The sequence below is a fragment of the Erythrolamprus reginae genome, chromosome 3 (assembly GCF_031021105.1).
Source record: "Erythrolamprus reginae isolate rEryReg1 chromosome 3, rEryReg1.hap1, whole genome shotgun sequence".
NCBI lineage: Eukaryota > Metazoa > Chordata > Lepidosauria > Squamata > Dipsadidae > Erythrolamprus > Erythrolamprus reginae.
The window spans coordinates 43,641,043-43,659,528 of NC_091952.1; the positions used below are offsets into that span (position 1 = coordinate 43,641,043).

The following is an 18,486-nucleotide window of genomic DNA, read 5'->3' on the forward strand; positions in this document are numbered from 1 at the left end:
TAAAAACTTGGCCCAAGTCTGGACCTCAATAGTTGGCATGTTTGCTTCATGCCTGAAGATTGCATTTTGGGGTAGTCCTAAGGAAACACAATTGAATGGCTTCATTAGGTTTGTATATGGGTATTTTCTTTATCCAAATTGTCAATCTTCTAGTTCCTGTGAGAAACATATTCTCCCCTCTTATTCTAAGAAAAACAAAAATGAACAAAGTTGCTCTAGTGCTGCTGGGACTCACACATGTTTCCTTGGCACAATATCTGGCAATGACTTCTGTGATATTTCAGCAGCTGAAGAAACAAGCTAAAGGAAGTACATGTGGTGATATGGATGCAGTTTAGGGAAAAAGGCAAAGGGAAATAATTTGCAATCCAGGTTTGAAATAAATGTTGTATATAAATGATCAGGTAAGCAAGAGTTACATTAGCTGCACTGATGGCACCATTGAAAATCAACTTAACCAGAGACGGACAGGAAAGTCTACTTTTTCCTAACTGAATGCAACTGCTAGACTGGATCTAAACATTTAAAAGAAAAAGTAGATAGGTCCTCAATAGTGGACAATTCCTCTAAGCTAAATCTTTGGTAACAGAAAGGCATAAGGCTCTTTTGTGCCTCCATCTCACTTTGGGTCCATCTGAAGAGAGAATCCCATATCCAAACTGCAATGGAAAAGAGCCGGGGTGGCGCAGCAGGTAGAGTGCTGTACTGCAGGCCACTAAAGCTGACTGTAGATCTGTAAGTCAGCAGTTCAAATCTCATCACCGGCTCAAGGTTGACTCAGCCCTTCCATCCTTCCAAGGTGGGTAAAATGAGGACCCGGATTGTGGGGGCAATAGGCTGACTCTGTTTAAAAAAAGTGCTATTGCTAACATGTTGTAAGCAGCCCTTAGTCTAAGTAGGGCGGCATATAGATAGATAGATAGATAGATAGATAGATAGATAGATAGATAGATAGATAGATAGATAGATAAATGGCAATTCTTCCAGTCCTGTCCCAACCTAACATTTACTCACAGACAACTCAAAACAGTTCTGTGCTTGTTTTGGAGCAGACTATCATCCTAAAAGAAATTTGTAAGCAAAAGCTACTGGTGAAATTTCCATAAAAATGTCTCACTCTTCCCATGAGGAAAAGAAAAAAGAAAAAAAAGGAAAGATGGAATTAGAGTAATCTTGAATTACTAAAGAGGGTCACATCACTGGATCAATAAGCAACACTGACAGAGATCAGGTTGCATTGCATTTCTGCCAATAATAGAGAGGATAGAAAAGCTGAGAGGAGGATTTTTCTAAAGCAGCAGAGCATGAAACAGAAAGCTTGGTAAGCAATCCAAAGCAGTGGCAGCACTGGGCATTCAAACTTGCTTGAAAGACTATGGCTCTTCATTTCATAGAACAAGCTTTTATACTCACTGTAAACTAAACGTCAACAAAGTCCTGAAGATGAAAGAAAAATAGTAATTAATCAACTAATGAAGCAACTGAGTGTAAAGACTGAGGCCAGCTGGAGTAATACTTCCTGATTTTGAGTCAGCAGCACATAGCATTGATTTCATTACCTGTTATGCTAGAATAAAAAAAGGAATTCACTTCCCAAGAAAGAAGTGGCAGAGAGTTGAGATAAAGTCTGCAGTACAAGTAGAGGAAACAAGTGACTAAATACATGAAGCCAGAAAATAGGAGCAGCTCACTGTCTTGCCAGTTTCAAACTGAAATTAGTTACAGATGCAGTCACGGTGTCTTGTGTAAACGCTATCGATTGGAAAGCTGACAGTCTTAGGAGCTTCAATGCTAAGACAATCAATTTGGCAACAGTGTCACCTGCCACTTTGCTGAATAGTTGACAATGCAATTATCCAGTGTGGAGGCAAGGAGTTGGCGTGTGTCAAATGCAATTAATCACCTTCTGGGCACTATTCAATAATGCATTTCACCGCCTGGTGCAAGAGACGACATGCGAAGACAAGTAGCAGTTTCAAGTCATTGAGGAACCACATTGGGGAAACAGGATACCAAAAAAAATAAAAAAATAAAGAAATACTGTCCGAGCATAACAACTGCATTTTAAAATGTCATTAAAATATCCTCGATCAATATTTTTGCAGATGTGGTTGAAAGGCAACTTCCAAACCCAGGAGAGAGGCTGTGTTCAAGGCAGATGGCCAGAGGGAAAAATAAACTGAATTAGAAACTGCAACCTTCATACTGGAAATAGGAGTGTGTGCATAGACAATTACAGCAAGAATGCTGCAAATGCCAAATGTAGTTAAACATCTTTTACCAGTTTAGCAACAAATAAAATATACAAAGTGGATTATCTCAATTTCCAGCATGGAATGACTTTAAAGTTGCGGTTAGGGTTTTAAGCCATTCCTCTACAACTCTTTTTTGCTGCTAGAACAAGAGTTTAAAGAGATCACAGAGGTCATCTAGCTCAACCTCTTGCTCCTGTTTTCATTACTATTTGATTGAATTTGATAACAGTTGAATTATGATTATGAAAGTATCTAAATCCAAAGTTGGCAACAATATCCCAATCTCAATTTTTAGTGCTAAATGTTTTGAAGTGGAAAGGGAATACTGTATTTATTTAGACCAATCTCAATCACTAAACAGTGATTTTTTTTAAAAAAAGAACAAAACTTCACTAAGTAAAACAAAAATGATTTTCTATATAGTGCAAAATTAAAACATCAGGGGGGAAACTCCCCCCCCCTCAACTTAGTACATGCAGGGAACTACTGATGTGGAAAACCAATGAACTGATAAAGCATAAATGATCATCTTTGCTATGGAAAATGCAGACATCATATCGGAATGCTGAATAAGTTTAGAGTAAAGTTCTGCTTTTTATACTTATCTGCTACTTCAAAACCTAAATTATTTATCAAAAAGGTGTGTTTAATTATTCTATTAAATTTCTAGAAATCATAAAATTATCACATAGGGCATTGTAGCTCAAATCACTACATGATGTAAAATATTCTGGTTAACTCTAAACAAATCATTGAATCTTCATCTAACCTTCCCCACAAAGATTTCATAATAATAAAATGCCACATTTATTTATTTATTTATTCATTCATTCATTCAATTTTTATGCCGCCCTTCTCCTTAGACTCAGGGCGGCTTACAACATGTTAGCAATAGCACTTAACTTTAATGAAAAAATATCTTTTTATGGACAGATAGAATCTGGTAATATTAAGTTCAACACCTAGTTTACTTGAAGAGTATGCTGTTTATATAAAGGCTGACTATAAGACATTTCCTCATTTCGTGAAGTCACTTTTCACACTTTTTCTACTTGTTAAGGAGGACACAGAAGAGTAATACACATAGTGAATCCTCCAAAATATTTGCCAAGAAAGGCAACAAAACATCTCATTACACATTATTGAAGAACTGCACCACTATATTCAATGGAAAACAAAGTGTTCCTCAGGCAAAGTAAATTTCAGTCATATTTATATCTCCATTTTCTGGATTATTTATTCTGCTTCCTGTGCAATTAAGGAATGATCATCTTGATTTCTTTCAAAATGTGTTTTATTTATTCAAAAGTCACTTGTGCAATATTGTGGGAAATTAACATATTTTATTCATTAATGCTTATAAAAATTCCCGACTTTAAATTCTGTTTCAAGTATAAAATTAATTATACAAAATGTACATAGCTAAGTATTTCAATTCAATTTATTGCCTATGTAGACATATAGTTTCTTGGTGCATGATTTCCCCCCTTATTTTTCTGGAAAATATATATAAAAAATTAAAATACAATCCACACAATTCACCTCAATGCACCACAAAGTAGATAGGTAAAAATGATGTAGAACATAGCTGCAAGGTATCTGATTCCTAAATAGCTCTTAAACAAGATAAGTCATCTTGAGGTATATAACTAATTCAACATATATTATATAGTAAGGGAAATATTTAGCTTTATATATAATTTTAATGATAAATATGCAAACAATCACACATTAGAATTATTTCAGAGAGGATAAAATTGAACTTGACAGGGTTTTTTTATTTATTCTCTCAGACACATAAGGAAAAAAAACCCCCAAGTACCAATTGAAGATAAAAATAAAATAAAAAAAACAATTGTAGACAAAAATAAGCATATTTGTACATCACGAGGATTACAAGAATCTGTAAAGGCAGAAAATTACAAGATTTGTTTTAAGTGGCTTTTTGTTAGTTGTATTCTAGATTATCAGCTGTAAACGTTAAAAATGAAAATAATTAAAAACCAATTGTAGACAAAAACAAGCACTGAATTTGAGCAATAGTCCCTCAGTAAGAAATCTTTTTAACTTGAAAGAAAAGTAATTAAGGAATTAAGAAGCTATCTTAAGTTCCTCTGCTGACATTCTTTCAACCTCATTTCCAAGTGTCAAATTGAAAGTAGGTCAATTGAGAATATGAATATCAAGAATTAATTACAGATGTATTGAAAGGATCTGTACATATTAGAGATTCCTTTTCTTTCCTTAGTGGTCACCTGAAATGTCCTTATAACTTTCAGGAATATCACTGGCCAGCACTCTTTGATATGATCTTAAATAGCAATACAACTTTAAAAAATTCAACTATAGGCAGTCATCAAATTGTCATGATAGTCTTTAAGTGAGTCACTGCACATGATTTTATGACCTTTTTTTGCAGCAATTGTTAAATGAATGCCATGTTGTTAAGTGAACGATCATTTACTATGGGGTATTTTTGCCAGAGACCAGAAGCAAACACTGATATCCTGCAAAAACATTGTAAATAGCAATCCTATGACCATGAGATTAGTTGGTTGTTGGTTGAGGCAGGCAGGATTCCCTTGGGTACCATTTGTTGGGGGTCAAGGGAAAAGGAGGGGTTTGCCTTCTCTATTTGCTCAAGATCCCCATGGACAATTGGTGGACCACAGAATGTTGGACTTGATGGGCTTTGGCCCGATTCAGCACAGCTCTTCTTATGTTCTTATGAGATTGTGCAAATGATTGTAAATGCCATAACTTTGAATCTGGGTGTTAAATAACTTTGTTGGTGTTTGTTGTAACTCTGAATGGTCACTAGGCAACCAGTCACAAGATAACACATTACAAATTAATAGAATCAGAAATTAATAAAAGCAGACACAGGCCACATAGCTTTATATATAACAGTCTGCAAAGCCATTTTTCTTTCTTTTGAAGTTCCAGAGATAAAAAAGGATACCCCCCACAAATTTGGCATAAATTATAAGGTACAGGAACATATTATTTCTTCATGCCTTTATCTTAGAAAAATGAGAAAGGGCAGGCAAAAATCTATTCTCATATCGGCAGGACAAAATCAGATGCTTATATTGAACTTGTCATGATGGTGTTTCCTGCATTACAGGGAGAGATCTCTACGTTTTCTAATACAGTACAGTATTTACAAAGCTTTTAGTTCCTATACACATCCACAAGGAAAAATTGCTATAGCTGATGCCACTTAAGCACTTTATTTTGCAGCAAGCATCCTGTGACATCAGTGCCTACACCAAAAAACATTTCAATTAGCTGCAAACCACCAATTGGATGACAGCCATCTGCTGGAAATGCCTGGCATTTATATTTTAATCAGTCTGATTCTCCAACAGTCATAACAAGTGCAGATAAAACCATGAAAAAAAATTCTGCTGTTGCAGAAAATTAGGGTTCTGTGCTGGTCTTTCACTTGGCAAATTAAGAAGCTGCCTGCTGATCGGATTATCAGTCCACTGAGTTCAACATCTGGGAACCAAGAAAAACTAGGGAAAGACATAAAGGGTAACTCTTTTCCTAGCTGTCCTATGTGGAATTCAGAGACATACTGTACAAGTTAATAGGCTTCTTGTAGGCTAGTACTCCTTCCTGCAAAGAAAGATGGTATACCAAGAAAGGTAAGGCTTCTTTGTTAGCAGCATTAGCAGCACCTTCAAGCTAACATGCCAGGTTATACTAGGCTTATTTATTTATCTTATTATTTGGATTTGTATGCCGCTCAACTCCCAAGGTTGCTCATAAAGAAAAGATCTTGCAGAATTCATCTTAGTTTTCTGATAATCAGTCTTTTAAAACCTTACATATTGCTTTAATGAATATTTCAAAGCCAGTGAAACTGCCAAGAATGTCAAGCGAACAGAGAGTTGACCATTAGTTGTCATACTTATAGATTTAGTATGGGAATGGCAAAGAAAGACAACTTAACTACATTTTCCAACCCTTTCATATCTGGAGGGGGGTAGCAATCTCAGCTCTATCAGACAGCAGAGCTCAGACCTTAAATGGGACGTTGCTGGCTTGCTTTTTCCTGTCTGTCTGTCTCCCTCTCTTTCTCTGAAGTTGCCTGGACAGCTTCCTCAAGCTGGCGTTATCACTCCCTCTAACCACTCTTGGCAGGCAATCTAATTCCCCCTGAAAAGGTCACCGCCATTTTAACTGCCTTTCAATCACATTAGGAGTGTGGCTGCTCGTGCCCACGGAGCTATGCCTGCAGCTCTCCTGGCTACGGTGCAATCGATAAACTGACACACCGTTCCCCCCACCCTCCCAGCGGTAGATGTCTCTTCTCCTGTGCCATTCGGAAATACCGCTCCCTCCCCATTTGCTTACTTTGGCTAAAGGAATGACACAAGATGCTGTTTGACCAAAACTCTCATAAAAGTGATACTGACATATCCAGAAAGATAACCTTGTAGGCCTTGAATGAAATAGCTCAATTGTGGCAACAAGGGAGGGTTGTTGGGGGATTAGATACACAGAAGCAGCCACATTCTGGGAAACAACCAGGCCCTTTCAAGACAGGTTGCTTGCCAAAAAAATAAAAGAAAGAAAGAAAGAAAGGAGGGAGGGAGGAAAGGAAAGAAAGAAAGAAAGAAAGAAAGAAAGAGAAAAAACCACATCCATAAAACTGCTTCCAGCTCTTTCCTTGCAATTACTGTTATCTCTCCTGCCTTCACCCTTTTTTCCCTCACAGTTACCACCATCATGTTTCCTCCATCGATCCTCATGTAAGACACTGTTTTAAGTCCGCTCGCCTTTTGACTGCGCTAAGCCATTTAAGAGATGACAGCAACCTCTATCAGCACAAAGCCAATATGATTCTTTTCAGATAAAGCACTTTTGTCACCCGTTCTCCCTCCCACTCACTCTTTCAAATAGCAGACATGTTAAAAAATGCTAAGCTTTCAAAGGGGGGGAAAAACATTTTTGAGCCCCACTCTGTAATTCTTTAAAAGGATAACCTCACAGTGGAAACACTTAACGAAAATGAGCAGCCGTTCTTGAAAACTACTGAGGAATGCTATAAATACTAGGACTATAAATTAAGACAATAAAAACTCAGTTCTGGAGCAAACACCATATGGAACTTTAGACAGATAATAGAAGATAACCTTCCACAAGACCTAGCAGATATAGAAGTCCAATAGGTACATTGGTTCCACTGACTGGGATCCCTACACCAAGCTTTTGGAGCATGAAAAATTTGCATCCTTCATCAAAGGATAGTATTTGCTGCTACAGGAGAACTAAGACTCCAACTGGAAGAGGAGTGAATTTCACTTGCAAGGAGAACAACAGCTGCCCTCTACACAACCACAGATTTTTACCTAAATAAGTCTTTGTGTTTGCGTACGTATAGTAAGACAATTATTACCATTTTAAAATCAAAAAATGTACCTCACTATCAGAATTTTAGGAAATATTGAGCTAAACAAAAAAGGGGGGAACCAAATAGATGGCACTAACCTACCAAGATTGTGAAAATAGTAAGATAATATGATAAAGGAAATTCATAAACTGCATGAACTGATATTCACTAACAAGTCTGCTTGTATGAAATACAAGTTTCAGCCTTGCAGACCACCTAACTATACCATAATATTTATATTGATCATGACTGATAGGTTCACATGTTTTGCTAAACCATGGTTTGTTTTAATAGTAAGGCACATATTTGGATTTCTCACCATTCTAAGTGAATTCTAGTCATCAGCAAATCACAATTTAAATCAATTATAGCTTAACACAAAGTGTAAACTATAGTACTAAAATGTCAGGTTTTGTGAGATTTGTGACAAGGAAGACACATAATTCTTCCAAGCTGTGCTTTTTATTGATCCACATGTATAGACAGAATCTTGCCAAACTGAAGCACTCTGCTATCTGCATCTACTGGTACCATATACTTTGAAAACCATTAAGGAGGGGCTGTCTTCACTCTCTTCAACTTACACAAAGTATTTGGATTGAGATTCCCTTATTGTTCTTGAATGCACATTAACCCCCCTGGGAATCCAGCCGATATAAACCATCACAAAGAAATATTTGGGGGGGGGGGGATCAGGTTTAAATCAGTTAAGATATTAATGTTCTTTTAACAGTGGGATATAAACATAGGTTTTCACTCTTTAAAAGTATCTAAGAATATCCAGTTCAAGAGTTTTGCAATTATATGTTTTAACAGCAACTTATGTCTTAAGTAAAAACCTCGGTACTATTACTGTCTCCTTAATCCATTAATATAAGAGCCTATTTGAAAAAGATAAAAATAGCATGGAAAATTGCTCTAATTAAAATTTCTAAATTACACCAATGCAACTTAAATTATCTTATTAAATGTTCTACACCAGGGGAATCAAAGCCAAGGCCCGCAGGCTGAATGCAGCCCATGGGGCCATCCTGGAAAATGTAAGCGGTAAGCCCGCATCAATTCGGCCTGGTCTACCCAACGCGAAGAGGAAACATGCCAGCCATTTGGGGTAGTAAAGCCTGAAGCTGATACAGGAAATCCATGAGATGTGACAAAAAATTTGATGGGAAGATTTACCAATGCTGGTTTATTGTGCTGCATAAAATAACACCAGGATATCTGACAAGAATAAATCATTAGATTACTGCATAAGAACACATGAACACTCCAAAAGAAATAGTTGATCTCTGACCCATCTGCTTTAGCTATGATTTATTCACACAGAAAATTATGATGGAAACCTGAGAAAGAGAACACCATCATAGATATCCATAGGAAGAGGCTGGGAAAGATGAGGAAGGGGAAGTGAACCACACATCATGGTGTCCCTTACATACAATACTGCAATACATATACAAAAGTTTATATTATGATATCACTACTCATGTTTCATCATTTTGGCATCATTCTGGCTAGGAATAGTTGTCTAGAAGTATCCTTTATAACCCTAAATAAATTGTTTCAATTTTGAAACTTATTTGCACCCATGTGATTTTATTCTCATATTTTAAATTAAAATGCAAATTATTACACACGACAAGTTGCAAACTTTAACTTTGATGGAGAAATATATCAGTTTTCCTGCTTGGAAAGATGCAACGTTTTCCACAGAATCACAAGGGTCTCAATCAGTTTAGTGAATCCTGACATAGAGCAAAAGGCTGAGTAGAAGAAAGGAGCCAGGTGCACAGTTAAAATTACATTCACCAATAAAACTCACAAAGGTCACATTTCACCATAACTCATTCACTCCTTTGTAGCCATTTTTCCTGTCACAGGGGAAGGAAGAGAAAGAGGAAAAATAAGATGTGTTTGTCTGGAAACCCTCGGGGCTGGAGTGCTGGAGGTGTATGGCAGGTTGGTGAATTGTCATTTATCAGACTTAAAAAAGATAGAGTGATAAATGCATAACTGGACCTTTAATATTTTACGCAGGTGACTTAGTTGTCAACTTCCATACATCAACAGAAGCTGATAAAAGTTGCTTTTGTCATTGTAGATTGGAGCTATTTACTATGCTATTTTTTGTAATATTTAAAAATGCAGAGTATCATTGAAATTGACTGGCATTTGGCAATATCTTTCTAATTTTAACTGATGGCTATCTCAATATTACCGTAATATTTGTAATTCCAACTATTTAATTTTATTTTCATAGGTACAATTTTTTTTTTTTATGCTAGCAAAAATACAAGTTTCAATGTACAGTGAAAACAGATGCATTTTACAGCTTCTGACTGTATTTATCAATAGTACAACATTTAATAATATCAACCCCCCCTTATATCAAGTAATTTAGCTTTAAGAACTAAGAAGGGAAATTTACCTCTGAACCCCCCTTCCAAGAGGGTGGTAGCACGTATTCTCTTCTGCCCACACCATTCATATTCCTCAAAGCGATTACCGTTCTCGTTCTCAATGTCAACAGGGTCATCCTCCATCATGCAGGACCCTTCCCTCTGAGTAAATAAAACATTAAGCACCTTTTTAGTATCTTGGAAAATAGATAATATTCATCCTAGTAGGGATGCTGAGGTAAATTATGGAGAATTTTGCAAGGTTAAACTGCTTACGAGCAATGGCAAAATGTTACAGTGTGTTGTTTTAAAATTCTGAGAGTTCCAAGGAAAAAAATAGTTTAAAGAACTATGAAATCAAAGCTAGTAGATTTTTAAAATAATGTCTAATATTATCTTAAGCCACCCAACAAATTGTCAAATTGGAATTTGAATTGAGAATTTTCTGACTAATATTGTATTTGATGAAAGAGGTTTTAGCAAGGAAGTTTTAGCAAGGAAGAAAAATAAAAATGTCCATCGCACTACAGAAAGAATTTGACTATAAATAACTGAAATACAATGATAATACAGATTGTAATCTTTTGCTTAAATGAATCAATCCGAGCTATCATCAAATCCGGCATTAAACCCCCCCTCTTCCAAACACCCCCAACCTTATTTTAGCATTGTATACCATATGAAAAAAAATCCAATAAAATGAGAAAGTTTGGAAAAGCAAAAAATTGAAGCTTTAACTATTTATCATTCTGGGTAAAGCTTTAGCATTATTTGTGATAGTTATCATATGCAAGTACTATCTGCATAAATTGCTATCACAATTATTTATGTGTGTGGCTACTTTTGTTCTGATTGTTTTAAACAGTTGTACGCGGCCCAGAGTCCGCGAGGAATTGGACAGCTTAGAAATTTATAATAAATAAATAAACAAATACTCCAATGCTTTATATACTAAATTGTAAGGATGAAAGTCAGGTGGCTGATTTTGAAGACATGATTTAATTCATTAATCAAAAATAGCCACATCAATAATATCACCGACTGTAAAAACACCAGGCCATGGTTTGAATGACAGGCTATACTCCAGCAGGAAATTACTGAGCACCCTAACAAATGCTATAAATGGCACAAGAAAATTAAAAAATATTTCCTCCTACACTTCTGTAGGGCAATAGGAAGGTGCTCAACGATATAGAGGCATCCTTAGGTCATATCCTAATTTTGGAGGGCTCCCTGCTTTTAAGGACGATAACTGAATTCTCCCAAATCCTAATCCACCGACCTAAAAAGGGAGGGCTATAGCAAAAATCTAGCCATTTTCTCATTGCATTTCAGTGACTCAATCTCTGTATTGCTGGGGAGGGTGCGGACTGCCACTGCTACTGTAATAGCAATGGAGACTACAATCCATTCTCATTTGAAAGACTAGGAAGATTGGCCGTAACATAACAAGACTGCCAAAATGATAAGCCAAGTAATCAAGTGGATCTGCAAAGGAACATTCAAGTCTCAGGTCTTCGATTTCTATCCAGATATCAGGCATAGCAGAGAGTGTAGTAAGAAAGAAAGGAGAGGCAGCAAGGGTTTCCTTAGCATTTCTACCTTTGCAAGGCATTGTTCGACATGCCCACTCCTCTCCTCCTCGGATCCTGAGAGAGGCTGGCTGCAGAGGGGACATACCTGTCCTTCGTCTTGCTTCCTCCTTTTCATTTTCCCAATCCGAGCTGTTCAAGGAAAGCAGAGATAGAAGAAAAGTACAACAGGTTACACATGTAATAAGATTAGCCCATCCGCTCTCCAATGTCAATGGTATTCATATCCACTCCGTGCAAGGGGCAAATACCAACACAATTAGAAAGAAAGTACCACACAGGGTTAAGCACTCTAAACTTAAGCCTCTTCATCTTTCCCTCTTTGTGGCATGGTCAAACAGAAATCAAATTCCTTCTCTTCAACAAATCATGCTTAATTCTATAATTATTTTAGCATTGCACCCTTCTAGTAAAAAAACCCCTTTGAGTTGCTTCAAAGTGGGAAAATTAATTGAAGCACAGAGCTTCTGAATTCACACCAGAATACGTCATCAGAAATTGTTTTGTCTTCAAGGTGCCCAACAAGATTTATTTATTTCAGAATATTTTATTATGGAACCTTTTGCAAACTATTGTAAGCAAGGTGTTGCTTATACTGCTAACCTTAACCCCCAAAACACCAAGTTTAAAAGTGAAATTTGGTTGCAAAATGGACAAATTTTAAGGATGCATGCTTAATACAAGATTAAATAAGACAAATAGTAGAAGTCAGACAAAAAATTCTCAGTGTTCATTTCTGGGTTTGGGTGAAAATGTCCCATAGTGGTTCGCTTGATGACTATGGTGAATTGTTTAACGACAGTTGGGAAAAAAGACATAAAATTGAGTCAATTCCTATATTTGGGATTGTTTTTAATGTTGTATAGTAATTTTGCAAATACGGAGGTAAAAAGTTATAAATTGTGGACCTGCTTTGAAGGGGGAATAATTATTATAGCTGAAACATATTTATCAGTATTCAAACAGTGGGGATATTTTATGATTGGAGAAATTGTAAAACAGTTAAAAATACTAATGTCAATTAAATTGGATTCCAACTACAGTGATCCCCCGATTATCGCGAGGGTTCCGTTCCAAGACCCCTCGCGATAATCGATTTTTCGGGATGTAGTGGTGCGGAAGTAAAAATACCATCTGCGCATGCGTGCCTTTTTCCATGGCCGCGCATGCGCAGATGGTGTTTTTACTTCCGCACCTGGGAAGACCCAGCAGCTGAGGAGCCGCCTGCCTGCCCGCTTGTCCGCCGCTTTTCCGGCCGCCGCTTTTCCGCCCGCTTTTCCGCTTGTCCGGCCGCCGCTTGTCCGCCGCTCTGGGAGTTGAAGACCCAGGGAAGGTTCCTTCGACCGCCCACCAGCTGATCTGCTCGGCAGTGCAGTAGCAGCGAGGAGCCGAAGATGGGGTTTCCCCGTTGCCCATGCAAAGGGGAAACCCCATCTTCGGGTCCTCACTGCTACTGTGCTGCCGAGCAGATCAGCTGGTGGGCGGCCGAAGGAACCTTCCCTGGGTGCCGCCCGCCGCTCGAGAGCAAGAGGGGGAGAGATAGAGAAAGAGAGAGAAGGAAAGAAAGAGATGAGAGAGGGAGGAAGAGAGTGTGAGAGAGGAAGAAGCAAGATAGAGAAAGAGAGAGAGAAAGAAAGATGAGAAAGGAAGGGAGTGACGTCATCGGGTGCAAAAATCGCGATATAGCGTTTCGCAAAGATCGAGATCGCGAAACTCGGGGGATCACTGTATTTGCAAAGCTTATTTGGCCCATTTTCATGTTGCTGGATTATTAGTTATTATAAATAATTAGTTTATTATTTATATGCAAGCGTGATGTACAGGTAATGTAAAGGGATTGATTTTTGCTAGGCTGATGAATGTTTGATACAATTCAGAAAATAAGACTACATTATTATTATTATTATTAATTATTATTATTATTATGCATTGTCAATGGTGGAGACAACTTTAAAAAACGAAACAGCTATTGCAAACAAAAAAATGCTCTTGCCCATAAAATTAGAGAGGCAGAAGCCAAACATTAAATACAGCAAAAGGAAGATAACAAAAAAGTTAGCAATAGCTTGATGGCGGAATTCAGGAATGAGAAGGAAGAACTGAGGCTGTTTGGGGGGGAAAAGGAGCGAGTGGAATTTCCAATTGCTGCTATAAAGCTCTGCTATCACTTCTAATCAGCATAGGAAGGATGGAGTAGCCCCAGAGGAAGGGGGGCAATTGCTGAGATGTCCCAAAGGAGAACAGCTCAAAAGAACACACAAGTGAGACCACAGTATTGTTAATTAGTGCTGATAGATGAAATCATTTCTAATTAGCTCACTAATCCTTCTCTCCTGTACTCTTGTCACAGGAGCAAAGGGAAGGGCTTGGTTGATTTTTTCCTAATGTTTAAGCCAAAGTTGTTTTTTTTAAGAATAAGCCTGAAGAAAACAACAAAAAAACTATCAGTTATGATTCAAAACAGGTTAGAATATAAAGTCTGTAAGAGACTTTACTATATCAATGAAATAGATACAATAAAAGAAAGTTTGATAGTTTTAAGATGCACAAGACATTTTAAATTATTAGATTTATTTTGCTTAAATAACCAGGGCATAGGGAAATCAGTATTAGCATTACAATAACAATTCTGCCACTGGACTTATTTGATGAACCAGAGTGTTGTTGATAGTAACTTAAAAAAAAAAACATGCCTTCTTTGACATGGATCCAAACAGCTACAAAAATATTTCAAACACATGCATTGCTTCCTTTTCTATACCAAAGTACACAACTATGACAAGCTTTGCTTTTTTAATCTGAACAGTACAACTTCAGACTTAAGTCTTAATTTACACTATCTCATGTACTTGTTCTGGTTTATCTGTAGTTTTTACTTTGGAGTGTCTTAGAAGGGCTCTTGTACTAAAGCAGTTATGTGAATGTGCCCAAGAGAATATTTATGTAGGAAAAGCTAGGAGCCAGGTTCCACTCCTTTTCATATTCTGCCTTTGTTTTCCCTATTTTTCATTGTTTTGCAGGGTCTTATTTTGTATGTATTAGATATTTTTTATATTGCTGGGAAGCCTGGAATCACACCTACTTATGTTCCATAATCTAGGTCAGTGATGGTGAACTTTTTTCGCATTTGCAGGAATGCCGTGCGTGCATGTATGCGCTTGTCGGAATCACGCTCCGGAAAAGCCAAGCTTCCAAGTTCTGGGGCACATGCGCACCTGACAATCAGCTGGACAGTGTGTGTGCACACCCCAGGTTTTGGCACTGCTGCGTGTGGAAAGGACAGCTGATAGTCATGTGCATATGTGCACCAGAAGCCTATAACACAAACAGGCACGGCCATCATCATGGATCTAGGTAATAATTTACACAATGAAGTCCAAGTTTGTAAATTTCACATTCTACCTAAGTTGAGTACTCTATTGAAAAGAAAACCCCAGCATGTCTTTTTTTAGTCTACTAACTTAACTATCAATTATTAGCTTCTAACTCAATTTTGCTTGTCCATTAATCAATGCTTGCTCAGATAGTACCATTTCTTCTGCATATTCAGATTGGTATAGTTAAGAATTGTATTCAATTCATCCTTGGAAGTGAATTGACGGAATTGTTTTCAGGATTAATGTGTATATCATTATTTAAAGAATTTATATGACTGTCTAGTTCATATAATGATCCCACTCAGCTCATAACTGGTAAAAACAGAAATTCTTCCCCCTCCCCTTTTAATAGGCATCAGACCAATCAATCTCTTGACTCAACTCTCATTCTAGGTCAATGTTTGAGTGAAAAGCCAGGTGTTTACAGTTTTCTGCAAGGCTCAAAGGATAGTGATTCAACACATTTCAGGTAGAAGGATATTTCAAGGCTGGGACAACTACAAAGAAAGTGTGTCTATGTGCAGTTAACTTTCTGGAATTATAGGTTAATGAATCTCAGGGTTTACTTTTTCGTTTTACATTATTATACGTATTATTATTTATTTGACTTCTATGCCGCCCAATCCCTTAGGACTCAGGAAGGCTTACAACAATATAAAAACAATACAATATAATAGTAAGAAGTCAATATTAAAATTAAACACTCTAAAATTATAATCAATAAAATCCCATAGTACACACTTACAAATCAAACCAATCACGCATACTAATCCAATCGATACAATTTGGCAGTGAAAGATGGTAGTATTTTATTATAAAATAGTTTTATGATGAATTATTTGGGGGAGATTTGGGCCATTTGGAATACATGTGAATGCATAAATGGCAATTGTTAGCAATTCCTTATTTCAAAGCTGTCATTAAAAGCCAGAAAGATATTTTTAAAGTTGTTGGTAAATACAGGGTATGTACAATACCCAAATAGGCTCCAAATCACCTTTTATTTTAAAATCTGGATTGCTGTATAGCACCAAAGCTCAAGAAGCCTTTGATTAATATCATATATCAATGAAGCCAATATACCCAGCAAGAACTGATTTGCTTAAAAAGTCTTAGAAAAATATTTGTGTTTTGGCACTAGGCATTTTCCAATAACAGCACCAGATGCCGCAAGGAATATCTGTGAGATGATCAATATATGAAATGTTACAATAGTATATTCATTAATCATATGCCAGTGGTATTCAATAGATATTGTACTGCAGTTTATGAATGTAAAACAGAGATTATATGTATTCTCAATGCAGTGCATGGTGTTTATTAATCTTAATTCAAGAGTTCACTCTTATAATGCTGTAAATACCACTAACATATATCTTACGACCTTGCACCTGCCTAGTAATTTTGAATTCATAATAAAATATTCTTTTCTTGCAATTTTAGAATACTTTATAATTTGAAAGTCTGAGATTTCAGTATATTTGCTTTTGATTAAAATAAGTACTGACAAATAGAATTAAAGATTACAGCTTTGAAAAGGTAATTTTTGTTTTAAAACACTCAGATTTCATAGTATTAATATTTTAATCTGACTAAAAATCTCAGTGCTAAAAGCTGAAAAAAATGACTGCATGCAAATATTGTTATCTGTGGTTTCCTTATAAGGGCAAATAATCTGAGGAATTAAATATGTGGAAGTCAAATTAAAAGTTAATCTTGATTCTCTACAAAATACTAGTGATTGGGCACAGGAGATTACACCCACAGGCACTAGGAAATTGATGGGAAATTGAAGAACAGCACATATGAAGAACTACCAGAAGAAAAACATGAAATAAGGACAGTATTTTTTAAAATATACATGGCTCTAAGTAGAATCTCATTTGAAACAGTATCCAGTACTGATGGTAAGAATTTAGGAAAGATTCAAAGAAACAAAAATAGGTTGGCAACACTTTAAAATAAGGCTTTAAAATTGTAGATCACAACTTGCTAAACTAAACTACCTTAAAAAGGAAGAGAGCATTAGCCCCAATAGATACCAATACTGGAAATTATTATTCCTAACAAAAGACAAGAATATAGGTCTCACTCACCATTCAGCCGGGTCTGTCTGTTTGCCCTTACTCGCAAAAAAGTCTATGAACAAAAGACACAAGAATGTAGATAGATAGGATTAGGGCCCTGCTAATGAAAAAAGCCCAAGAGAATGATTCAGTCAACTTTTAAGAAGTATTCTTGAAAGGAACCCACTCCCAGAATATTTTTTAAAAAATACACACCACTTTCATTCAACCTTCCTTTCTGGTTTATTTTTCCATATATGAGTTCAAACAATTCAGTTTCTCAACAGCTTCCTTTATTCAATGTTTTCATATTTGGACTTTAAGAACTCTCTCCTGTAAAATGATATTGCCAGGCCCATTTGCTTTTCTAAAGTGTATAGATTGTCCATTATCAACAGCATTCAGTTTGTAATAGTAGCTGTAACCAGGGTCCCTGCCTGCCTCACTAATCTTAGGTTGGCTCAAACTCCAAACTGATCTGCCAAACGAGTTGTCTATTTTGGCCCCTTTTTTCTAAATGCAACTCCAGCCCCGTACGTGCCTACTAAGTTTCCTCATCAACTCCTAACGTAGTTCCGTTTTCTTTCGATATAAAAAGAGGCCTCTGCAAGTTTATCCCGAGAATGTAAACAGACCACTCCCCCCTCTCAGAAAGGACGGCCCAGCTTCCCCTTAGATGTAAACAAGACCTATTCCCTTCCTTAGCAATAAAATGGCTCCGGCCCCAGAAACGGTCCGCGTCCGCACCTCCTCTCGACCACCAGGCTCCCTCCTCTCGCTCTGCATGGCCGGGGATGAGAATGGATACGGGCAACGACCCCCGGCACCTGCAATTAACTCCCCGCAACAGCGGTCGCCGCCATATTAGCCTCGGTCATGTGACCCAGCCGTCGCCGACGTGGGGTGAGAGTTCAGAGGAAGTTGTTCTCATGGCAACTGAGGCTGAGGAGAGAGCGAGGCGGTTGAGGGCTTTTCTGCCCTAGTAATAAGAGCGCGTTCCTCGAAGGCTTTTGTAAACACACCGGTTAACACAGTCCGGGTGCCTGAAATTGTGTATTTTGCCCATCATGTCGTCCCCGTCGCACTTTTCTAACAACTCTGCGACTCAACGCAACTCCTTAAAAACAAATACGCGCTCAACAAGAGCGCGCTGGGTCCGTACTTTGAAAAGCAGTGGATTTTTTTCCTCTTCACTATAAAAGATGATGGTCACCGATAGTATTCTTTTCTTTTTTCCCTCTAATTAAATCAAGAATGCTGCAAAGACCTCTGGACCCTATTTTTGTAGTAGCAGCAGCTTTGGCAGATGCCCAATATTCTGGTTTCACTAGCCTGACCCTGTATTGATCACGAAGTAAAGAATGGTTACTGGCCAAGACATAAATGCACATTT

The 18,486-nt window shown here is 37.2% G+C and overlaps 1 protein-coding gene across 4 annotated transcripts in view; it reads right to left on the minus strand.

The window, feature by feature from the left end:
- Positions 1 to 17,993, minus strand: part of LOC139163829 (E3 ubiquitin-protein ligase RNF220) — an 81,147-nt gene extending 63,154 nt beyond the window's left edge. Inside the window, exons 1-4 of one of the 4 annotated variants that reach the window (XM_070745017.1) lie at positions 17,841 to 17,993; positions 17,124 to 17,166; positions 11,661 to 11,782; positions 10,088 to 10,220 (exon numbers count right to left, since the gene is read on the minus strand). In XM_070745017.1, coding sequence (XP_070601118.1) covers positions 10,088 to 10,220; positions 11,661 to 11,782; positions 17,124 to 17,166; positions 17,841 to 17,879 — 337 coding nt within the window. In that variant the 5' untranslated portion in view covers positions 17,880 to 17,993. Of the gene's footprint in view, positions 1 to 10,087; positions 10,221 to 11,660; positions 11,783 to 17,123; positions 17,167 to 17,309; positions 17,739 to 17,840 lie in introns of those variants that run through there. The other 3 variants (XM_070745019.1, XM_070745020.1, XM_070745018.1) reach the window with 3 other exon arrangements.
- Between the last annotated feature and the right edge of the window lie 493 nt (positions 17,994 to 18,486).